Source organism: Periplaneta americana, chromosome 1 (genome assembly GCF_040183065.1).
Source record: "Periplaneta americana isolate PAMFEO1 chromosome 1, P.americana_PAMFEO1_priV1, whole genome shotgun sequence".
Taxonomy (NCBI): Eukaryota; Metazoa; Arthropoda; class Insecta; order Blattodea; family Blattidae; genus Periplaneta; species Periplaneta americana.
This window is the reverse complement of record NC_091117.1, coordinates 3,682,998-3,709,694: the sequence shown is the minus strand read 5'-3', so window position 1 is coordinate 3,709,694 and position 26,697 is coordinate 3,682,998. Positions and strand designations below refer to the sequence as shown.

Sequence of the window (26,697 nt, the reverse complement as noted above, 5' to 3'; positions counted from 1 at the left end):
TCTGTATCTTTGTGCCTGGTACAATAATTTTGGGATTTCTTCCAGATTGCGTTGTCTTGATATGGGTATGTCATGCTAACTGTATTCATAGTGCAATATTTAAGATTTAATTGATTAATATGAGATAAGGCGCCTTCTTACGTAAAAAAAGTGTTTTCAATTAGTCGAATACGTAGTTCCTGCATCACATAATCTTTCAGCATTCTAAAGTAACACTGCTATTCTCCCCATATTCAAGGCATGAAATCCTACCATATGATAAACAAAATCACACCAAACAGTATTTTCTGTCATTTGTCGACCACATAATACACCTCGAAATGCTTTGAATAGACTTAGCCAGCATTTGCTATCGTTGCCAAGGCAACCTAACTAAAACAGTTGAAAACTAATGTCGCGGCGTTGAATCGCATTCTTTTGTCATTGAATTTGTGTTTTTTTTTTATGTTATTGTACGTACCTAAACCTTGTTTGAGCAATGTCTTCACGTTTGGATAACTCTCTAAATAAATAAATAAATATGCAAAGTACATGACTTTATTCTGTGCTGCCCTCGTGTCAGGGGATGGCTACAGAATTCCATTTTCTTGGCGTGGTCGTGTCATTTTAACTGTTAATCATACCGTGCAATGTAAGGGTTTAATTTATTGTTGATGAATGAGGTGGGGCGCCATCTTGCATGAAGAAAAAGGCTTTCAATATCTTGAGTATAATTCCAGTATCACATAATGTTTTAATATTCTAAAGTAACACGGTTTATTGATTTACACTGTTACTCTGTCCATCTTTTTTATTGGTTATTTAACGACGCTGTATCAACTACTAGGTCATATTTAGCGTCGATGGAATTGGTGATAGCAGGATGAGGCCGAGGATTCGCCATAGATTACTTGACATTCGTCTTACGTTTGGGGAAAACCTCGGAAAAAACTCAACCAGATAATCAGACTAAGCGGGAATTTGAGCCCGCGTCCGAGCACAAACCTGGATCGGCAGGCACGCGCCTTAGCCGACTCAGCTACACCGGTGGCTTTTAATTTCTTCAAAAAAATAAGATTCTACCATAAAATATGATAAACCACACTAAACATCTCCTGTGATATTGTATCGCTCACATAACTGCTTTGATTGGTGTCATTTTTTACATTTTAGTACAGGCGTTGCCAAGGCAACCTAACTGAAACAATTGACAACTAGTGTCGTGGCGTTGGATCGCATTATTTTGTCACTGAAATAGTGTTTTTATATTTACGTATCTGTCGAAGTGCTTTGATTGGCTTCATTTTTTGCATTTCAGTACAGGCGTTGCCAAGGCAACCTAATTGAAGCAATTGACAATTAGTGTCGTGGCGTTGGATAGCATTGTTTTGTCACTGAAATAGTGTTTTTATATTTACGTATCTGTCGAAGTGCTTTGATTGGTGTCATTTTTTACATTTTAGTACAGGCGTTGCCAAGGCAACCTAACTGAAACAATTGACAACTAGTGTCGTGGCGTTGGATAGCATTATTTTGTCACTGAAATAGTGTTTTTATATTTACGTATCTGTCGAAGTGCTTTGATTGGCTTCATTTTTTGCATTTCAGTACAGGCGTTGCCAAGGCAACCTAATTGAAGCAATTGACAATTAGTGTCGTGGCGTTGGATAGCATTGTTTTGTCACTGAAATAGTGTTTTTATATTTACGTATCTGTCGAAGTGCTTTGATTGGCGTCATTTTTTACATTTTAGTACAGGCGTTGCCAAGGCAACCGAACTGAAACAATTGACAACTAGTGTCGTGGCGTTGGATCGCATTATTTTGTCACTGAAATAGTGTTTTTATATTTACGTATCTGTCGAAGTGCTTTGATTGGCGTCATTTTTTACATTTTAGTACAGGCGTTGCCAAGGCAACCTAACTGAAACAATTGACAACTAGTGTCGTGGCGTTGGATCGCATTATTTTGTCACTGAAATGGTGTTTTTATATTTACGTATCTCTCGAAGTGCTTTGATTGGCGTCATTTTTTGCATTTCAGTACAGGCGTTGCCAAGGCAACCTAACTGAAACAATTGACAACTAGTGTCGTGGCGTTGGATCGCATTATTTTGTCACTGAAATAGTGTTTTTATATTTACGTATCTCTCGAAGTGCTTTGATTGGCGTCATTTTTTGCATTTCAGTACAGGCGTTGCCAAGGCAACCTAACTGAAACAATTGACAACTAGTGTCGTGGCGATGGATCGCGTTATTTTGCCACTGAAATAGTGTTTTTATATTTACGTATCTCTCGAAGTGCTTTGATTGGCGTCATTTTTTGTATTTCAGTACAGGCGTTGCCAAGGCAACCTAACTGAAATAGTGTTTTTATATTTACGTATCTAAAAACCTTATTTCAATAATGTTGCAGCCATGTCGTCACATTTTTAAACAAGTCTGCAAAGTGTGTGAGTTTTTATTCCGTGAGACGGGATGGCTGTAGCATTCCTGCGTGTCCTGTGCGGCGGACCGGATGCAGGAAGTGCGGCATCTGATGGAATTCGCCGGAGCCTTCACAGAAAGCCCGCAAGGTTGTCTACATCTGATACAGGCTCCTTCGGTAGCTGAGATAGCACGTCACACAGAGATATACATTATGACCACTAGCATTAGGGATTGGACTCTTTGAAATCTGTTATATATAGCCTACATTTATTTCTGCCTTTCCATCTCTTTCGTTGTCGCCACGGTCTCTTGGATTATTGCTTTTTGACGTCTCTAAGTTCGGTCCAGTACTAGGGTGTCCACCGACACATTTTCAGGGCAGTTTTGTCGCACCTATAATTTCTAAACTACACGACATATTCCAATGAAGTGAACAGCGATCGACGGACGAAGGATCAATGTATCGAACGTGACCTTGAGTTGGAGCAGGTGGGTCGCTCGGCAGCCGAGGCAGTGTAACTCGAGAATTCAAAGCGATAGAACGTTCGCAGTGGTGTTAAATGATTCGTGACGAGCCAGGCTACAATCTTAATTTAGCAATAATTTAGCAGTCGACAAATTAAATTGGAGAAAATCTCTTTCGTTGTCGCCACTGTCTCTTGGATTATTGCTTTTTGACGTCTCTAAGTTCGGTGCAGTACTAGGGTGTCCACCGACACATTTTCAGGGCAGTTTTGTCGCACCTATAATTTCTAAACTACACAAAATATTCCAATGAAGTGAACAGCGATCGACGGACGAAAGATCAATGTATCCAACGTGATGTTGAGTTGGAGCAGGTGGGTCGCTCGGCAGCCGAGGCAGTGTAACTCGAGAATTCAAAGCGATAGAACGTTCGCAGTGGTGTTAAATGATTCGTGACGAGCCAGGCTACAATCTTAATTTAGCAATAATTTAGCTGTTGACAAGTTAAATTGGAAAAAATCGCAGTGAAATTCAATGAAGAGAGAAATTTAAAATTGTCGAGGCTTAAGGACTTTACTAATAGACGGTAGTATGTTATGCACACTGTTTTTTTGTTTTACAAGTATAGTGAGTAAGCAGAGAAACATAGTGAATCTCCAATGATTCATATTGGGTGTGCTGTCATTTAGCTCCAGAAGAATAGGGGAATTCGGGGGAATATGGGCAATATTACGTTTTCATGTCTAAACTCTTGCAACGAATTATGTTTCTTCGCTAATAACGGTTAGTATAAAGTGAGAGTATCGTAATGGTTGCTGTGAGAAGCGCGCTCTGCAGTTTTGTCTCGTAATGTTGTTAAAACAGCCATCTAAAAGGTGATTATTGATTTCAAAAGTATACTAAAATTTCACAATACTTATTTTAGATATGTTATATGCAACAGATTACACATGAACTTTAGAAAATAGTTAAAATCTAATAGTATACATACAGAATACACATCTTGAACTGCCGTTCTATTGCGTCAGACGTGTTTTGTGAATAGTTTACGGTAGAGCCAACTGTTGAAAGTGAACCCTACATGTCGGGGCAATATGGGCGCTAAAGTTCGGGGGAATATGGGCAAGCATTAAACTTCATAAAAATAACTCTTCAATCTTGATTAAAATGGCCTACAAATTATTACAAGAGCGAAAGATGTCATTGCACCCAAAGAACACAAGGTGGTGCATTGCATTTACCATAAACAAAAGGGAGAAATCATTACCCTTGTGGCCGGCTTCAATGCAGCAGGGAACTACTTTCCTCCAAGTATCATTATAAAAGAAATGAGGACGATAATGACTGAAAGAACCGCTGCCTGCTGTCAGTAAGGTGTACTACAACAAGCAGTCCTTGCACTGATTCAAATGTGTTAGAATCTCCAAACGTCATTCATCGCCAAAGAGTCACATCATCTGCCAAAGGCCTTACGCAGTAACCATCACAAATTGCATATACAATATACAATACAGTTCATACAGTTATACAGGGACATCATTTTATTTTTACTTCAATTTTTATTGTACCTGCGTTTCTAACTGTACTTGACTCCCACCCCTTTCACTAATGTCCTTGCTAACGTCAGTCACACAAACTTACGGCCGCTGTTGCTAGCAGTGAAATAAACAGTACAGAGTACAGTGTGTTTCAGAAATATGTTGCGTTTTCTATAGAAGAAAGAGCTTATATTATTGAAGTTTATTTTCACACAGGTATGGTGTGTAGCGTAACTGAATTTATCTGTGTGGACTGAGCACAAGTTAAGATTAGAGTTACCGAAAGTACGGTACCCTATAATATGGTACGGTACTTAACAGCATTATTTAAACAAGAGTTTTGTTTTACTATTTGTAGGTATAAAGGACGATGATGGAAACTGGAATTACAATATAACCGAATGTGAACAACAGTTTTTTTTTTTCCTGATTATATCATTACGGAATATTTTCGTAGAAATGTCATTAATCTGGTAGATAAATTTAGAGCAACAGAGTGTACAGAAAGGAAGAAAAGTGTAAGATGGCCAACAAAGGTGACAGAAGATGCTGTAGAATATGCTAGAGAAAGGATGGAGTGAGGTCGTAATAAGTCGGTCAAGAAGTTAGCTGTAGAAATTGGGGTTTCTTACGGAAGTGCTCACAAAATTCTCAGGAATAAATTAGGTTAGTAATATGCTGAATAATGTATATAACCGCCTGAAGACTTGAGTTTGTGAAAAAAAAAAAATGTTACTATTCTACTGTTTTTTGATAAAATACTGTAAAGTAATGACAAACTGAAAATCGTAATACTATATTTCCCTTAACATAAATGGATACACTACTTTTCTCTCCTCCTATAGCTAGTAAAATGATTTGTTTACATATTGCACTAGCAACTCCAAACTCCTGTAATGGAAGGGGGTAACAGTGTTTCCGAGTATAGCCAGGTTAATGTTAAAAATGTTAGTAAAAATAAAGTGATGTCTCTGTATTTTCAAGTATTTAAGTGTTTTTTTTTTCACTTCTTTCAGTTGGTTGTGATTCACATCATTAATGGCCATTTTACCCCCACACTCGGGGGAATATGGGCAAAACACATTAACTTGCATTTTGCAGTTTTACTTGCATACGTTTAGGGATAAGCAGTCAGGATTCGTATATAATATAGCTAAATTGTTCAGAAACATATTCCAGCTGTCAAATTAATTATTAGAAAAAACCGAGAAATATTGCACCCGAAATAGTACAGACGTGGACAAATTATTAGCAAAATTGAAGATTTTATTATATATTTTTACAAAATATGATTCTTCAATTCAGACTACAGTTGACATTTTTGCGTATTTCCAAATTATTAGCAAAATTGAAGATTTGTATTGTATATTTTTATAAAATTTGACTCTTCAATTTGGACTACATTTGATATTTTTGCATATTTACTAATTATTAGCAAAACTGAAGATTTTTATTATATATTTTTACAAAATATGATTCTTCAATTCAGACTACAGTTGACATTTTTGCGTATTTCCAAATTATTAGCAAAATTGAAGATTTGTATTGTATATTTTTATAAAATTTGACTCTTCAATTTGGACTACATTTGATATTTTTGCATATTTACTAATTATTAGCAAAACTGAAGATTTTTATTATATATTTTTACAAAATATGATTCTTCAATTCAGACTACAGTTGACATTTTTGCGTATTTCCAAATTATTAGCAAAATTGAAGATTTGTATTGTATATTTTTATAAAATTTGACTCTTCAATTTGGACTACATTTGATATTTTTGCATATTTACTAATTATTAGCAAAACTGAAGATTTTTATTATATATTTTTACAAAATATGATTCTTCAATTCAGACTACAGTTGACATTTTTGCGTATTTCCAAATTATTAGCAAAATTGAAGATTTGTATTGTATATTTTTATAAAATTTGACTCTTCAATTTGGACTACATTTGATATTTTTGCATATTTACTAATTATTAGCAAAACTGAAGATTTTTATTATATATTTTTACAAAATATGATTCTTCAATTCAGACTACAGTTGACATTTTTGCGTATTTCCAAATTATTAGCAAAATTGAAGATTTGTATTGTATATTTTTATAAAATTTGACTCTTCAATTTGGACTACATTTGATATTTTTGCATATTTACTAATTATTAGCAAAACTGAAGATTTTTATTATATATTTTTACAAAATATGATTCTTCAATTCAGACTACAGTTGACATTTTTGCGTATTTCCAAATTATTAGCAAAATTGAAGATTTGTATTGTATATTTTTATAAAATTTGACTCTTCAATTTGGACTACATTTGATATTTTTGCATATTTACTAATTATTAGCAAAACTGAAGATTTTTATTATATATTTTTACAAAATATGATTCTTCAATTCAGACTACAGTTGACATTTTTGCGTATTTCCAAATTATTAGCAAAATTGAAGATTTGTATTGTATATTTTTATAAAATTTGACTCTTCAATTTGGACTACATTTGATATTTTTGCATATTTACTAATTATTAGCAAAACTGAAGATTTTTATTATATATTTTTACAAAATATGATTCTTCAATTCAGACTACAGTTGACATTTTTGCGTATTTCCAAATTATTAGCAAAATTGAAGATTTGTATTGTATATTTTTATAAAATTTGACTCTTCAATTTGGACTACATTTGATATTTTTGCATATTTACTAATTATTAGCAAAACTGAAGATTTTTATTATATATTTTTACCAAATTCAACTCTTCAATTTGGACTATAGTTCACATTTTGGATATTTCCAAATTATTAGCAAAACTGAAGATTTTTATTTTATATTTTTACCAAATTCAACTCTTCAATTTGGACTACAGTTCACATTTTGGATATTTCCAAATTATTAGCAAAACTGAAGATTTTTATTTTATATTTTTACAAAATTTTACTCTTCAATTTTGACTGCAGGTGACATTTGTGCATATTTATAAATTTTTAGCAAAATTAAAGATTTTTATTATGTATTTTTACAAAATTTGGCTCTTCAATTTAAACTACAGTTGACATTTCTGCATATTTCTGTCTACTATAATGATGGAAATATGCAAAATTGTCAACTGTAGTCTAAATTGAAAAGTCAAATTTTGTAAACAGAATTATCATAAAAATCGTCAATTTTGATAATAATTTGTCCACGTCTGTACTAAGGTGCCCACATTCCCCCGACTTCCCCTATCCCTTAGCATCGTAAAGTGCTTGCCTGTTTATGAAATGTGAGTGAAATGCAAATTGTTTGAGACTAAGGTTGCAGGCTGTGTCTTGTTGCGCACGATGTTATCAGCTGAATTGTGCCGCAAGAACAGGCCATAAAGTGAGCACAGATAATTCACAGAAATATTATTTGCAAGACAAAGTATACCTGAGCGTTGAAGATCAGGAAAAGAGCCAGCAGTGAAATCCGAAGCTAACACAACAAAGAAGGAGAAGCGGTAGGAATTTTGATAAGTCCTTCATGTTAAAAATGTAGTCTGCAGATAACTTTCTTGGCTTTATCTGCATAGTTTACGAGTGGAGGAGATACTTCCCCCCCCCCTCAGTGCTGGCAAAGTGCTCGCAAATTCTTCGCAACTTGGTCTGCTACGCTTGTTTAGTTCGCACCGTGTGGATACAGATTCTAGCCCCTCGCGAACGCCATTAAATTAATTAGTGAAGTCGAAACTGTAATACAGAGGTAGAGGTTTATTGAAAGTCTTGCTGAGTTTACGGTAACTACGCTAGCTAGATCCTACAGTTAAGGTAATGTTACAACGAGGATATGAAAGAAGGACTTGGTCTGCTCTTCTCTAATTTCGATCCGTTGAGTATAATAGTGATGATGATAATAATAATAATAATAATGATAACAGTAATACTAATAATAATAATGATGATAATAGTAATAATAATGATAATAATAATAATAGTAATGATAACAGTAATACTAATAATAATGATAATGTTAACAATAATAATTTATTTATTTATTTTATTTATTTCGAATATTAATGTGCAAAACAACAGTACAAAGCCAATTACAGTTTAGCACAAAATAAAAAAACAAAACAAAACAGAACAAATGATGATGAGAATGAATGATAGAAAATGGCAGTGAGATGAAATACAATCAATATAATGGTCGACATTAACCATACACCAAATGCAACAAAATAAATAGCAATATCTAACAAATAATAAAAGATATTAAATAACAAGTAAGGATATATCATGCATAAGTAAAATCAAATCAGATCTTGCAAATTAGCACTTTTAATACACCTGGCCATTGGAGAAAGGGATTTAAATAATTTAGTGAAGAAAATTCTTTGACCACGAAAACCTTTCACGGGAATTCTAAGGTAGGTGTTATGTACAAAAGAATCGCAATCAATGACACCATTAATAGCATTATTAATGAAAGTGTAATCAATATCCTGATAATAATAATGACAACAACAATAATAATAAAAATAATAATAATAATAGTAATGATAATAACAATAACAATGATAATAGTAATGATGTATGTATGTATGTATTTATTTACACTGCAAGTGGGCAAGCACCCGGTGGCAGTGGTATATACAATATTAACAATACACAATAAAATGATAACCAATACACAATAAAATTTACAATACACAATACAATTTTACAACACATATACAATTTTATACACAATACAATAAGAATACACAATACAATTTAACACAATAATAATAAAACATAAATAAAATACCTAATTTTACAATACAACCTACATATGTATAGTTCCTACATAAGTTTCAATAGTCTTTCACTTTACTCTCATCTCACTCACTGTAGTGGCACTATGACGCATTTCACTGACACTTTAGCACACATTTCACTGACACTATAGAACACATTTCATTGACGCTATAAATTATCACCAACTATAAATTATCATGATAATGATAATGATAATAATAATAATGATAACAATAATGATAATAATAATAATGATAACAATAATGATAATAATAATAGTACTAATAATAATAATAACTTATTGCTAGAACAAAGATAGATATTGTTTTTTATTAAAAAGAATCACTAGCCTGGTACTATCAGAAAAAGTAGGGAAAGTGGGGCAAAGTGAAAGACTTTTCACTAACTCGTAAATTACAGCTTGTTAATAAATACTTTTGTAAATTTCTATCCCGAATATAGTAGAGGAAACCTTTCTTTACAGTTTCATTTAAAACAATTTTTTTCTAAAACTCTTCGGATTTTTTTAGATCTTTCCAAATAATTATTTGTCGTCCACAGCCGAATGCTAATGTTATTAGCAGGCCATGAACAAATGTAACTTGTGTGACCACACACAATGATGCCACTTCCCCTAGCTACGAGAATGAGGGCGTCGAAATTGCGTATAAAATTAGGTGTGCCGCGCGGCCTCTCTCAATAATATCTCGGCATCGAGAGCAGCTACAGGCCTGTGCGACACTCGTTTGATTTGTAATCCCGGGTTCTGCAATATTAAAGCGATAATAGACACGTATGATACACTTTGAGTGAACCATAGTGAAAAATTTGCTGTGAGTTTGGTCTAATTTTGGACTGTCGCTTCATATAGCTAAAAGAGAAAATAGGCTATATAGCGTGCCCTTCATTAAACACTCCTCTTGTCATAGACCCATATTCTGCATTTCTAAAAGAAGCAAAATTAAAACATTCAAACCAACGCAACTGTAATTTCATTCCTGAAACTTTGTGACATGTTTTACGTGCTGGTGTATTCGTCATACAGCTCAGATTTTTTTTACAGTGTGAAAGTTGTTCATTGACAATCCTTTAATGCACGAATTCTGAGCACACTATAATGGAAAAGTCAGTCCACACCTGTGGAGTAACGGTCAGCGCGTCTGGCCGCGAAACCAGGTGGCCCGGGTTCGAATCCCTGTCAGGGTAAGTTACCTGGTAGAGGCTTTTTCCGGGGGTTTCCCTCAACCCAATACGAGCAAATGCTGGATAACTTTCGGTGCTGGACCCCGGATTCATTTCACCAGCATCATCACCTTCATTTCATTCAGACGCTAAATAACCTGAGATGTGGATACAGCGTCGTAAAATAACCCAATAAATGGAAAAGTCATCTACTGTTTTGTTCATTTGCACCACGTTGCTGTCAGCTGTAAAGAGGGGGAATATAGCATCGGAGAAATTGTCTCTATATCAGCACAGAGGAACGTGTGTCTGAAAAACAGTGTACGGCGTACATGTTAAAATGACTTTATTTTGTTGTTAGGACTGTGTAATTCGAGGCATGACAAAGGAATTTAATTCTTGCGAAAGATAATCTGTACTGAGAAAGTATGCGTCACCTTCGACACTTCTTTTCCGTCAGAATATGAAGGTAGAAATTCCTATATCTTTCAGCAGCAATGGGAAAATTTGCAATCCAGAACTCTTATGAGATAGGCCTTATTGAGGAGAGGAAAACATGTTTAAAGAGCCTTAAATTAACTCCTGCTAATTCTTTTTTAAATAATCGTGAAAATTTTGTTGACTCTCGAAAAGTTAGAGACGCTTTAAGAGACAAAGAATTTGAAAATTGGCGTACATTGCAACAAAAGGGTAAAGGAGTGATTCTTAACAAAGAGTTCCCCCCAGCAAACATCTGGGTAAGAAATCACATCTCGGAATGGATAGACCCTCTTAAAATGGTAGGCTATGTCGCTCCGGTCCGAGCTGTACCGGGTAGAAGTCGGGATGGTACCCGCTGTAGGCTCTGTCTCAGCGAGATTGAAACTCTTCCCCATATCCTTGGCTTCTGTCCCTATAGTGAGGCCCTTCGCAACATCCGTCACCATGCTGTCCGTTCTATGCTGGCCGAGGCACTGAAGGAAGTAGGGTTTACAGTCCATCAAGAGGTGAAGGACTAGCCACACAAGGAAGTGTTCGGCGAATTGATATCATTGCCATTAAGAACAACTCTCGATCCCACCATCAGATTTGAGACACATGCACATCAATCGCATGAGGTGGAAAGTGAAAAGAAACGGATCTATGAACCAACAATCCCGTTCTATAAAGATAAATATAGCCTGTCCCACATTGATGTAATAGGTCTGATGGTGGGAGCACGAGGTACCATACCCTCCTTCTTTGCCAACAAATGTAAAAACCTGGGGCTAACACACAGCATTGTGAAGGAAATAGCCATTAGTGTCCTCAGAGGATCGGTTCAGATATTGAGAAATCATTTGTATGGGAGTGATTATGGAAATTTCAAGTTATTTTAACCGATGGCTGTTGATTGGTTTAGATATCAATACCAATAAATCCGTACTATTATTTTTCTCGCGGTATATGGCATTCAAATCATTCTAACCTATCTGATGATATCCCCCCCCTTTCTTAACTGTAAATGAGCACAAACGCTATTTAGGTGTACATTTTTCTGACATTTTGTATTATTCGTTTCAAATGTATATCATTTTACCTTTTAGGTGTGTTTCCAAATTATATGTAATACGCTTTATCCTCCAGCTTGGGGGTTGGGCGAAGGGCTAACAACCCATCACCATAAAAAACAGCTTGTTACGAAACCTAGCAGTGAGCCTCGGAATGGGACTGATTCTCCGGCACGACCACAGCATTAGGAGAAAATCCACAAACAATTAGGGAAAACGCGGAAATTCTTCTTGAAGCAAGTAGAGCGATAGGGTTGGAAGTAAATCCCGAAAAGACTAAGTATATGATTATGTCTCGTGACCAGAATATTGTACGAAATGGAACTGTAAAAATTGCAGATTTATCCTTCGAAGAGGTGGAAAAATTCAAATATCTTGGAGCAACAGTAACAAATCTAAATGACACTCGGGAGGAAATTAAACGCAGAATAAATATGGGAAATGCGTGTTATTATTCGGTTGAGAAGCTTTTGTCATCTAGTCTTCTGTCAAAAAGTCTGAAAGTTAGAATTTATAAAACAGTTATATTACCGGTTGTTCTGTATGGTTGTGAAACTTGGACTCTCACTTTGAGAGAGGAACAGAGATTAAGGGTGTTTGAGAATAAGGTTCTTAGGAGAATATTTGGGGCTAAGAGGGATGAAGTTACAGGAGAATGGAGAAAGTTACACAACGCAGAACTGCACGCATTGTATACTTCACCTGACATAATTAGGAACATAAAATCCAGACGTTTGAGATGGGCAGGACATGTAGCACGTATGGGCGAATCCAGAAATGCATATAGAGTATTAGTTGGGAGGCCGGAGGGAAAAAGACCTTTAGGGAGGCCGAGACGTAGATGGGAAGATAATATTAAAATGGATTTGAGGGAGATAGGATATGATGGTAGAGACTGGATTAATCTTGCTCAGGATAGGGACCAATGGCGGGCTTATCTGAGGGCGGCAATGAACCTACGGGTTCCTTAAAAGCCAGTAAGTAAGTAAGTACGCTTTATCAAATCTGGCAACGTTTTCATAAGGGAAGCTAAATTTATTATTATTATTATTATTATTATTATTATTATTATTATTATTATTATTATTATATTGATATGTTTTCTGTAACGTCGGGAATTTTCCCTGAAGAATGTGTCCATGAATAATCATAACGTGAACTGAATCGCTGCACCACACGTTGCACCCAATAAGGGGTTGATTTGCCCTCTCAGTAATCTTCTCTCACTGCCAGGCTTCCTCATAAGCCCTCATTAGCGGAATGTGTTCATTGGAGTAGAGCTGGGCGCGTTGCCGAGCTGAGATAACGTTACGTACAAGCCTCTGTATTCAAACAAAATGGCCGCGATGTTCTGCCCGTCCACTTCGAGAGGGGGTCTTCCTAGCACGCTTCGTACTATAGGCTAATGAAGTCTGTTATGTAAATGAGACGCACTTTCTCAATATGCGCTTTATACTTTTTGTAACAGAATATCAATTCCTCCTACTGATGATAGTAGCTTTCGTACCTCATTTTTGTAAACTATTATAAAAATGAATAATTTCGAGGGTATCGGGTATCGAACCCGGGACCTTTGGTTAAACGTACCAACGCTCTACTAATTGAGCTACCCGAGAACTCTACCACACACCGATCAACTTTTTCCCTCTATATCCACATACCTCAAAGTGTGTATTATAAAAATGTATACATTTGTGGAACCATTGACTAATCACTTACGTAAGAAGATAGACTGTGTGTATACTCGTGTATATATAAGATATATATAGGCATATAGTAGGCCACGATTTATTAGAAGATAATACTTAAATTTAAAAATCACAGGCATTAATCTTATTCCAATAATTGCGTGAAATGTTTATGTTGTTCGTGATTGTTATTGTGAGCATTGTTGGGATTGTAAGGATGTTTGGGATTTGAAATAAAAGTTTGATATTTCTTTTCATTTCTGTCTTCATACTCCCCGAATTTAAATTTAACAAGGCGCAGCCTTCTCGTTAACTACTTCATAATGGCTTCCTCATTCCATGCGGCCTAGTCTGCAGACAACAATGCAATTGATAGTCGGAACGATTCGCACATCAATATGACGCCAGTGAGTTGTTTTGAATTTATTAAATGATTAAAGCCTAAATTATATCTTTACAGACAGATGGATTCATTCACATGTAGGCTATATTAGCTAATACCACAGTTAAGTAGGCTACTTTAGAATAATTCGTTAAATAAGTGTTTCTGTCCTTTTGTACACCGCATTTATTAATGACCACCATTTGTGTACGAGTAATAGTTTTTTATTAAATAAAAACTACGTTTAATATTTCGATAAGCTTTTACACGTTAAAAAACGTTTTACGTGAATATTTTCCAAGTCCCTCTGATACCGAAATCACAGATCTACAGCAACTGTTTTAACACGGCCCCCTTGTACAAAGATATAAATCACTGAAATAAAGAAACATCAAAATACGTTATTCATTTATTAATTAATACTTTATCGTTATTGTTGTAATTGCCTATATAAACAGACGACATTCCTGATGGCTGGTGGTTTCTTTCAGGAAATGCTGTGATGCACATAACCTCTAAAATATAAAAACAAATGAGGATGGATCCTCTAACATAATAAGCACGCTTATTGGCTGCACTCTTTAAAAAAGGAATGTATCGCGGGCGCCATCGACGCAATCGTGTAAGGGGCAATGCTGCAATCCTTGTAACAGTTTTTATCTAATATTGCGCAGAAAAACGCTCTATGTTAAAAAGATGGCAAGTACGAGTCCATATGTCTTTGTTCCTGCGATAACTCCTATGTGCAAAATATAAAATTTTTCAGTAGGAAGAAAAAACACATTTATTCATTCTATGGCAGTGGTACATAGGAGATCGTGAATTCTTACATTTTCGAAAGAAAGAAATATAATTACACATAGGAGATTAGTATGTAATATTTATGTACCTGTACGATGATATTCAAACTTCATTTGTTTTTTCAATAAAGGTTATAATTGGGGGTTGCCAAGCAGCAAGATGCGCTTGCACAAAGTATTACAGAAATGGCAATGGGCATTTTTCGCAAATAGATGCCCACGTAAACGTTTCGCGTCATAAGACCACCATTACATTCACAAAAGAATTGGTTTTATTTATAAAAAAGAATTTTAATATGAAATTAAAATATGACCGCCATTTTGCTGTTTGATTCTTAGCAGCTTTCGTAATAAAGACGATTACGCATTCAGCTGCAAACTCTCAGGCTGACGGAAAAGCCTCTAATGCATTTATAATAACACAAAATGAAACATATTTTCGTCTCCTGACACAAAAATCATTATTTTGCGGTATAAATTTGTTGGAGAGGGGGAACTATCCGCTGTACAATATTAACTGTAATTATTGTGTTAATTTGTTACCTAGCCTATATTCTACGTCCTTAAGGGTCGTCCCTAACCCGCCCCTAGCCACTCAATACTACTATACTATCCTATATTTGTGAACAAATATAAACAAGACCATATAAACTCAGGGTTGGGTAGTTACACGTAACAAATTAATTTTACTAGACGCGTGAAAATGCGTAATTTATGTCATAAATGTAAAAAAATAACATTGTGGTAATTAATAGTCTTTGTACGTAATTCTGACTTCGTTTATTTCCCTTTTTCCGAGTGACAGAAGAAGTCTTGTTCACATAAGTCAGTATTATAGGAGAAAACACAAAATTTTCCGTCCAATTGAGACCTCGTGTAATTTACGTAAAATATGTATCACGTAATTTACGCTGACACCCCTGCATAAACTGCAATCTGACTTCAATTTCACTAATTTAGTATTTATTTTCGTCTCAACCAATCGTGTAGGAGGCCATGAATTCTCTTAATGACGTCCGTACACCGTAAAGGACGCCTTCTGGAGTGCCGACCAGGAAGTTTGATGTGTCTGTGCTACCGTGACGGGTACGGAAATCGTTCGTTTACTGAACGACGTGACAGGAAATCTCAATGGCAGCACATCACGTGGTCCTCAGCCTTCTCAACGAATAGGTTATGTAGTAGGAAGCGAATAGAAGCAAGGCCTCCTGTGTACGACGTGTCGAATATGGCCAGTCGTTGTCATGGTACTACACAGATGTTGTGACTTCTTCTGTTTTAATAGAGGTGCAGTGTTATGCTGTTATAAAAATTATATGATAGTCTACATTTCTTTACAGTGATAGTTTAAATCAGACCATGAGTCGGATGCCTAATTAACCCACGGCAGTTACTCGAAATCACCGACATAATGCTAAATAACCTCACAGTTGGCATTGACAAGAAAAGTTTACATCCCATTGATTGCGCGACATTACCATTACTATTATTTAGGCCTATGCTTTAGTTATTTAGTAGTAACTGAGTCTTCTTCCCTCGTATGAGACGGACTCGTCCTATACTTTCATTTGTCTTTGACAATACTCCCCTCCTATGATATGGACTCGTTTTGCTAAAACCATGGCGATGGCAAGTGTTGTCTAGTCAGTCCGGCCCCAGTTAATAAGCACTGCATAATGTCACTGCTTCCGTTAATTAAACGTAACAGAATTGGGCGACGGACCTAATTCTTTTCGTCCAAAAAATTTTCCCTCGCATTTCTAAGTTAATTTTTCTCAAATTTCGTCATTCACCTGTTCCGATGTTTCTTTTTCGGGCATTGGATTGGTTTTTTTTCTAACCAAAGTTCAAAGTTAATGCAAAATAAGACGAATTGAATTAACCCCAAGATCACAGAGCTAACTGCTTCACAGCTGTACCTGGATGTAATGAGTGCATTGTTTCAAAATTAACATGGAGGCATGAGATAACATTCTGCCGGCCATCACACTCACTCAGGCGTCTGTTCTAGTTCGTTCGTCCATCCTGTTACACATAAAATATTAAATGTTCCCCGTTTTTATAGAGGATTGCAGGTTAAGAAGAAAAATATTGGTTTTATAGGCCTTGCCTAGTACATTGTAGAAGCTCTGTGGTAGGTAGACGTTTCTATGGCAACAAGTCATTTGCTGGAATAGCCTCGTATCCTCAATTGTTTTATTTATTTATTTATTTATTTATTTATTTATTTATTTATTTATTTATTATTTTGCTAATAATTATTACATAGCATACTGGGTGTTCAGTTCAAAATGTGTCATGGCTCGCTGTATGCCGTCATGTGGCTAGCCGATGAGCCTAGAGAATTCAATCTTCCTACACTTCCGCAGAGGTGTATAACCTGTGAGGCAGAGAAGTTGCCTAGCAAGTACGGCGTTCATTCTGAAAAGTACTTACCGATGCGTACGGTAACGCCGGTAGTGGCAGGAATGTGAACTGTTTGGAAATACGTACTGTCGGGATATGGGGAGAGGGTTAAGACGATTACTTACGTATTTGTTGACATTAACTTCGACGGTCAACATGGACACGGAGCATTTGATTTGTGTTTGTGGAATGTTGCCGTACGCAACCGATGATAACAAATACCCTGCGTACGACTTGCCGGCGCAAAACACGGTTCGAAAGAGGTTATGGTAGCATACAAACCGTACAGACCGCCATCTGTTGCTACGACGTTCAAGTTATACCGTACACGTTCTCAAGTTCAGATTGAAGAACGCCTTAGATAATAGGCAACTTCTCTAACATATAAGCTGAAACTCGCTTCAAATCGGTGACCCAACAACAGTGACGTCATGACACACTTTGAAATGAACACCCAGTATAATATATACAGAAAAAACTTTAGCTCGCTCCTGAAAGAGAAGAACTCGTGCTCAGGGGCGGATTCCTGTTTTTTTTTTTCTTAACGTGGAATCCTCTGTTATCTCCAATAGACACATAGTGACACCAAAACATTGGGAGATACGCAGAATGGATGCAAGATGATCCGAGAGACCCTTCTCTTTCTTGTTCATCGCGCTTCTTGTGTGAATAATGCTGGAGCTAACTTTGGCGTCTGTTATGAGGAGAAAATGTCCTGACCAGATAGGCGTACTATGAAATAAAGCCACTCACTGATCGGGACTATGGACTATGTACTTTTATTTCAAAACGATTGTATGATCCTGAATTCGATAGGGGAACATAGGGTTTAATCAAACTGTGTCTTTATTGCAGCCAGTAATGTGTTTTAATTGTTCTTTGTGTGAAGCATCTGATGTGATTTCATACCACAATTCTGTCTGCCGTCAAGTGGGCCGTGAATGAGTACTCTTTTTCTGATTGCGTTGTTGAATGTACAATCATAAATAAAGTCATTACTTTGAACGTATTTGTGGTCATTATTGCGACAACGAGGCGTTTGCGACTCGATGTCGATACCAACATTTTTTATTTTGTTCTGATGTAACCGAAAAAAAAAACATGGGTCACCCTGTATATGCATTTATGGGCTGTTGTCCAAAGCTGTGAAGAAACTGTTAGCATGTCTGGCCGTGAAATGAGCGGGCTCGGGTTCAAATTCTAGTTGGGACAAGTTACCTGGTTGAGGTTTTTCCAGGGTTTTCCCTCAACCCATTAAGAGCAAATGCTGGGTAACTTTCGACACTGGACCCTGGACTCATCTCACTGCCATTATCGCCTTCATTTCACTCAGACGCTAGATAACTATAGCAGTTGATAAAGTGTCGTAAAATAAAGTAATCAGGGGCGAATGCTAGTCACGAAAGTTAGGCTTGCTCTTTTATTCATAGGGGAAGATGGGAGGATATAATAATTCATAATTAATAAAAATAATCAGACCCACATAAATAATTTATTTTATAATTATGAAATCATTATGACATGGATCATATTCGCTTATCAGATGTAGAAGTTCGATATAATATAACAAACATGGCCAACAAAACAGTTTATTTAGTTTTTTCGACCCTGCCAACCAATGCATATTGTTGTATTGACTGCACTGAACGAGCGCACATATTCTCTATAATGTCTGTCTTCTCTTGAATAGTCCTTCGGGAAAATGGATTTAATAATAAGGTTTCAATAACACACAATTCCGAACTCATTGCAATACTTCAAATTAATAATACATGCAGCAGCTAACACATGCATTCCGCTCATACAATTACATTGCACAGCACATTCCCGCTGTCTGTGTAACGTTAAATAGTCGTTGGTGTAGCTCTCGGACCAGAGCTTCAAACAACACATAACAGAAGCATGTGCGCCTAGGACGGACTAAGGAGGAAGGCACTTGCGCGCGCATCATATTCTCGCTATTTGTACGTCTTTCCTGTAGCTCCGAGAAACGAGCAAGCGTTGCGATGCTTGCGGTGTGCAACCTGCGGATGGTATTACGCCTATACAATGTTCCAAAAATCAAAATAAATTTTAATGTACGTAACGCCATTTTGAGAAATACACATTCTAAGAAAATATTGGGCTTGCGCAGCAAGCATAGCATGCCCTGAGAAATCGCCCCTGAAAGTAATAAAGAACATGGGTTGTTATCTTTTTCATGAAATAAGGTGTGTTTTAAAACATGAGCGTCGCGTGGTGTTGCAGATAACCTGAAGCCGAAGAAACCCATCGACCTGACGACGCTGAAGGGCAAGGAGCAGGAGGTGTTCGACGAGGAGGTGGCAGCGGACGACGAGGAGGAGGAGGATGACGACGAGGAGGAGGACGGCGATACGGAGGAGGGCGGCGAGGAGGACGCTGAGGAGGACGAGGAGGACGACTACGTGGAGGACGACGCCAGCAGCAGCAGCACGGCCGGCACGCTGCCCACCCCCAGCCCCACGCCCGCCCCCGCGCGCCACCTGCAGCCCGCGTCCTCCGCCCCCGTGACGCAGGTGCCCACCCCCGACCCCTACTTCACGCACTTCGACCCCCGGCTGGAGCACCAGGCGTACAAGGATGCCCAGCAGCGCCTGGAGGAGATGCACCGCGAGAAGGTCACCAAGGTAACGGCGGACAGAAGAACTCTTAAAAATGCTCAATTACTAAGGAGCGGATTCCTATGTAATTAAATATTCTTTTTGCGTATGATAAAACACAATTAACAAAGTTAAACATTCCGAACATGAAGTTTCAAGTTTAAAACCAGAATTTTATTTCACATAAAAACACATATTTTCACAAAAAAATTATGTAAATACATATTTTCAGGAAATCTATCATAAACACATTAAATCTTGGGGTTTTTTTACTTAAATAATTTTTTTACAAGAACTTTCAGTTGGTAGAGCAGCTGGCTACGGACTGGAAGGTCCGGGGTTCGATCCCAGGTGGTGACGGGATTTTTTCTCGTTGGCAAACTTTCAGAACGGCCCCGAGGTTCACTCAGCCTCGTATAAAATTGAGTACCGGGTCTTTCCCGGGGGTAAAAGGCGGTCAGAGCGTGGTGCCGACCACACCACCTCATTCTAGTGCCGAGGTCATGGAAAGCATGGGGCTCTACCTCCATGCCCCCGAAGTGCCTTCATGGCATGTCACGGGGATACTTTTACCTTTTTTTACTTTTAAATATTTTAAAACTAAATCAATTATATCACTCAGAAGTACGTTATCTTTTTAAGAATTCTTGGTTGCTTCGTGTTTCTAAGCGCTGTGTGGTGTATCCCTGATCCATTTTTTTTGTAATAATATCGCCTCAAGTTCTGAGAACTGCTAGGCAGCATATCAGTGTTATTATTAGAGAATAAATTAACATGGACAAGGAGGAGAGATCTTGCAACACAATAGGAATGCTTATTGTTGCTGAAGATGACTTCATTCTACGCTTTGTTTGTGAAACACAACAGATAAGAGGTCGGGTATGAACATTATTTAATTTAAATCTCTCGCCTTTCGCTCATGTCTATCAAGTAAAGCAATATATCTTGTGATTCCCTGTTATTGGGCTTCGTAAATCGATATCCTTCAAGATATACTGAAAGGTGGTTATTTAAAAAACGATTTAGCTTTCCTATTAGCAAATCTAAGCTTTTTGTGTGACACCATAAAAAACTCGAAACATCCAAAAACCTGTTGTTTGAAACAAAGAGGTGCGTGTCGTGGAAATTAAACTAGACTCGCTACCAAGTTCAGAAGTACAAGTACTAAGGGACAAATTCCAGAATTTGTTTGGGAAAAACAGTGGATATAAGAAATGTGTAAAGTTTCTCATGTATTGGAGGATGTGCCTGTAGGTGAAATTGACGGTGTTTGTGTTTGTGACATTCCTCTCTTTAAATATGCACGTCTGACGTCCTGTGACGTGGAAAGATCGTTTTCACAGTATAAGTCGTTGTTAAGAGATAATCGGCATGCATTTGTGATGGAGAATTTGGAGATGATCTTTGTTGTTCACTGCAATTCTCGGCCAACTACTAGCACTCAAGTATGGTTGGTGAGTACCTAGTAACATTTTTTTTTTTCAAGCTAAGTAAGGTATTTTTGTCATATTTAAAAATATATATATATATTTATTTTTTTTTATTTTTAGCAAATATTTTCGTACTTTTTAGCACATAAAAAATAAATATATTTAAATTTTTTTAGCACATAAAAATCCGCTCCCTATTAATTACAGTCAGCTCCTACCAACCACATTAATTTCTTTTGTTTTTGTTGCCGCCCTTTCATCTTGCACTGTCCTATAGTAAAGTGACAGGGGATTCATCGAATCCCTATACTGGCGTCAAACGTTTATGTTGATTCGTGATTGTTATTGTGAGCATGGTTGGGATTGTAAGGATGTTTGGGATGTGAAATAAAAGTTTGATATTTCTTTTCATTTCTGTCCTCCTACTCCCCGCATTTAAATTTAACAAGGCGGAGCCTTCTCGTTAACTACTTCATAATCGCTTCCTCATTCCAGGAGGCCTAGTCTGCAGACAACAATGCAATTGATAGTCGAAACGATTCACACATCAATATGACGCCAATGAGTTGTTTGAAATTGTAATGAATAATAATATATTACAGAGAATTGGATTCATATGGAAATTAATACCACAGTTAAGTACTTTAGAACTAGATTACTTTAAATTAATTATTTCTGTCTTTATACTCCCCACATTTACCATTCACTATGTTTTTATGATTAATAATGTCTGATTAAGTTAAAATAATTATTCATATTTCGTTAACTTTTAAATTTAATAAAAAAAAACGTTTCACGTGAATCTTTTCCATGTCCACCTGATATTGAAAGCACAGATCTACAGCAACTGTTTTAACACGGCCCCCTTGTACAAAGATATAAATCACTGAAATAAAGAAACATCAAAATACGTTATTCATTTATTAATTAATACGTCATCGTTATTGTTGGAGTTACCTATATAAACAGACGACATCCCGGATGGCTGGGTGGTTTCTTTCAGGAAATTGCAGCGATGCACATAACCTCTTAAAATATAAAAACAAATGAGGATGTGTTTGATAGCACAATAATGACCAAGTGCACCGAACCCAATGATTACCCACCATGCCACTGGCGCTAGCTGGCAATCTAACTTAACTTCTCAACCTACCGATTTCCCCGCTGAATGTAAAACTGAACGCATCTTTGCCGTTCTGTTTGTCGATTGTTTGGCTCGCAATACGAAAGCTTTGATATTGTTGTTAAAATGGAGCCAATTAAGAAGAGACAGAGAACAGCAAATTTTTCGAATTTTGAAGTGGCATTAGTTGATATTGTTGCTTCGGCTCGGCGAAGATAGGTGGTGTAGACAACAGTATCGTATCTTATTATATTCGTCCATTATTTCAGAGTTCCGGGGCCCCATCAATATCGGAAACCCGTAATATCCCAAGATTTCACCCTGGCCCATCCTTGTGATAGAGCCCTCAGCTCGTGACGGAATTGATGTTTGACAAAGCAGACATTTCGACCTTACAAAACAAAATTGCCCTATTTATTATTCTGAGCTTATTGGGAGATGTCATAGGAGAGCTGGCGGACTGTTTGCTTCAGGTCATGAAGGACTGGTCCGACCTGGAGGAGAGGTACCAGGACATGCGAACCAACGACCCCAAGGGAGCCGACGAGTTCAAGAAGCGCATGACGCAGCGGTTCCAGAAGACGGTGCAGGCTCTGGAGGAGGAGGGCGACGCGGAGAAGCACCAGCTGGTGGCCATGCACCAGCAGCGAGTCATGGCCCACATCAACGAGCGCAAGAAGGAGGCCATGGGCTGCTACACGCAGGCGCTCAACGACAACCCGCCAAACGTACGTACATTGAAAGGGAATTCCTGACAAAATTTGTAGGCCATTTCTCAATGATAAATTACAGAGATCTAATCTGATAGAAGAATATGGAAATATTAGTTTGATTGAAACTTCGATATCCTACCACATGGGACTGATGTGTCAGTTTTCTAATTTCAAAATCAGATCAACGTGAGAGAGGAATAACTTTACAAATATACACCTGGCAAATATTAAGTATTAATTATTCCGTAAGGCACACATTTTTTATAATTTACATATTTGTTTGCTATATTTCATAAAATAATGTTTATCTACTTTCATTATGTAATGTAAACTTTACGTTACTAATAAAAATATTGTAAACACATTCATTACGCAACTAGTTAGGTAATGATACTGCTATTACCTTACTGTTTTCGTAATGTGAACCACACATTAAATTAAATAATAATAATAATAGTAATAATAATAATAATGATAATAATAATAGTAATAATGATAATAATAATGATAATAATAATAATGATAATAATAATAAGAATAATAATGATGATAATAATAATAATAATAATAATAATAATAATAATAATAATAATAGTAATAATAATAATAGTAATAATGGTAATAATAATAATAGTAATAATAATAATAGTAATAATAATGATAATAATAATAATAGTAATAATGATAATAATAATAATGATAATAATAATAATAGTAATAATGATAATAATAATAATAGTAATAATAATAATGATAATAATAATAGTAATAATGATAATAATAATAATAATAGTAATAATGATAATAATAATAGTAATAATAATAATAATGATAATAATAATAGTAATAATGATAATAATAATAGTAATAATGATAATAATAATAGTAATAATAATAATGATAATAATAATAATAGTAATAATTTTTTTTCGAATATTAATATGCAAAACAACAGCACAAAGCCAATTACAATAATAATAATAATAATAATAATAATAATAATAATACTTTATTGCCAGAACAAAGATACTTATTTCTTTTTTATATAAAACACTCCAATACCCCCAGAAAGAGTACCGGTAAGTTACATACTCGTGCTCAGGGGACATTCCATATAATGTTAAGGACCAGCCTCATGGTCTAGTGGTCAGAGCTTCTGGCTATAATTTATGAGGTCCCGGGTTCGATTCCCGGTTAGAGCACAGGAATTTTTCCTTAAAAGGGATTATTCCTGTGTTCGTCCATGGTCTGGAATTTAGGTTAAGTTTAGATATAATACCTCTCCTGGCACCACATTATCATAATCATCCTATCACATCATCGGGGTAATGTAACTCCGCCTTCCAGGCGCCCCAACCTCAGAAGTGGGTTACAACTAAGCCACGGCCAGGAGAGAAGACCAGAAATGTCGAAAAGACAACCTGGTGGCATAGGATTAAAAATATATATATATATAATGTTAAGACATTTTATTAAATAACAGAGTAAAAAAGGAGAAGAAGAAGAAAAACACAGATATCAGAATAATTGAACTGCATATTTTCTCTCTAAACAGCAATTTTTAATTAATTTTTTAATAAGGAGCATTAGCAAATTGTAAATGGAATTGATTTTATTTATTATAAACATTAACAACAATATGTTCACAATTTGGTACTAAACACTAAATTGCAGAATTTACAGCATTTTCAATATCTCAATCCTCATTTGAACTCTTTATTGTTGTTTATTTGTTTCTTCTATTACTGCTGTTCTTCTGTTATAAACAAAAACCTATCGTGTTCAAAATTAATAAAACAAACATAAACGAATCACCTCTCGCAGAAATAATTTAATAATATACAATCGCCTTTTCACAAAAGACATGTTCAAAAGTAATAAAAATATTACAATTACTTTTATTAAGAAATTATTTTTTTATCATAATGAATAAAATGTTGTACGATATACTTATCGTAACTTCATATTACAATACTGCACTGGTTATCAAACGATACCCATACCGTATACAACTATTATTTGCCCTGTTAATTTTTATTTATCTTTATTTGCGTAAACAAAGGTATGCTAATGGAGTTTGGTTCCTCAGGTGAATACACAATTTAAATTCTACAAGTACTGTGTAGAAAATTATTTGCAATAAGGATCCGAAAATTATTTTCATTTATCTCCAAACTCATTTTTATGACTTAACTCCTTTTTCCCCAAATATCATCGAATTATCTTCCTACACAATCCACTCTATAATCACTTTGGTTTGAGTGTTTTATTAAAGAATGTATTCAATATTAATTTAGAAACATGTTAAAGCAATTATCCTTGCACCAAAAACAGATGCTCCTTAGACCAAATGATCGTATTTTAATATTATTTGGATGCAATAGCTGTTAAGGGTATATGTACGTGAACGACCACAAATATTGTCAGAAAATGCAGGCTCTAAATTTCTAAAATTTTATAAGGAAATGAACTCCCAATTGGACAAAAATTACAAGGTACCACAACAAGACTTATTAGAACTTAAATACCTGATAAAAGTATAAAAAAAGTTACTAATAATATTTTTCAAACCTTTTTTATCAGAGTATGAAAAAAAAAAAAAAAAAAAACAAAATTTTCTGTGCAGTTACATCATTTGGTAACCATAACATTGTTATTGTCTTTCTGACATCTCTAATATTTTTCCTGCATGTAATAAGCACTTATTTCTGAAAAGTAGACTACTCTCAGACATGTAGAGTTGTTTATTTTAATACAATTAATTTTTTGTTTGTCTATATAAAATATATTAAAATTTACATAATGTTTTGTGACCTAATTTTTCTATTTTCAAAGAAATGGGCATTATTGTAGTCTATCTTTTGCATAAATGCATGTTAAATCAGTGTACAAAATTTCAGAATTCTATCTCTAATGGTTGTGGAGTTATGAGATAATATGTGTGAAAATTTTCAAATTTTGGAAAATTTAATTTAAAGTAAAAAGTGAATTCTTAAAAATGGTATTAGTAACATTTTTTTTCACTTTTATCAGATATTTAAGTTCTAATAAGTCTTGTTGTGGTACCTTGTAATTTTTGTCCAATTGTGAGTTCATTTCCTTATAAAATTTTAGAAATTTAGAGCCTGCATTTTCTGATAATATTTGCGGTCGTTCATGTACATATACCCGTAAGAAACATGTTAAAGGAATTATCCTTGCACCAAGAATTGCTATTTAATTACTTCATTGTTTCGTGTGGTATTGTATGAGGTTCTTAATTGTTTTTATTTATATCAGTAGGTCATGACAGAGCATATAAGGACTCGCATCGAGTGTGTGCCGTGATAAGTTTGTCACATATCCTTTAGTGTGAAATGGGTGACAGAACGTGTTGTTTGTGCCTGCAGACTCACCGGGTGCAGAAATGCCTGCAGAAGCTGCTGAGGTCGCTGCACAAGGACCGCCATCACACCATCTCACACTACCGCCACCTGCTGAGCTCCAGCTTCGAGCAGGCCGAACGCGAGAAGGCCCTGACCCTTGAACACCTCACCGACATCGACAAGATGGTCAACCAGTCGCTGCAGATGCTGGACAGGTTAGCTCCAAAATATCATTTAGTAAATTTAGGATGTCTGTTATAATATTTCACATTTGTCTCCTGGTT

At 35.8% G+C, this 26,697-nt stretch overlaps 1 protein-coding gene across 1 annotated transcript in view; it reads left to right on the top strand.

Moving 5' to 3' along the window:
- Positions 1–26,697, top strand: part of Appl (amyloid-beta-like protein) — a 592,304-nt gene that overhangs the window by 547,336 nt on the left and 18,271 nt on the right. Inside the window, exons 5-7 of the mRNA XM_069825724.1 lie at positions 19,409–19,809; positions 22,809–23,063; positions 26,438–26,628. Of these exons, the coding sequence (XP_069681825.1) occupies positions 19,409–19,809; positions 22,809–23,063; positions 26,438–26,628 (847 nt within the window). The remainder of the gene's footprint in view (positions 1–19,408; positions 19,810–22,808; positions 23,064–26,437; positions 26,629–26,697) is intronic.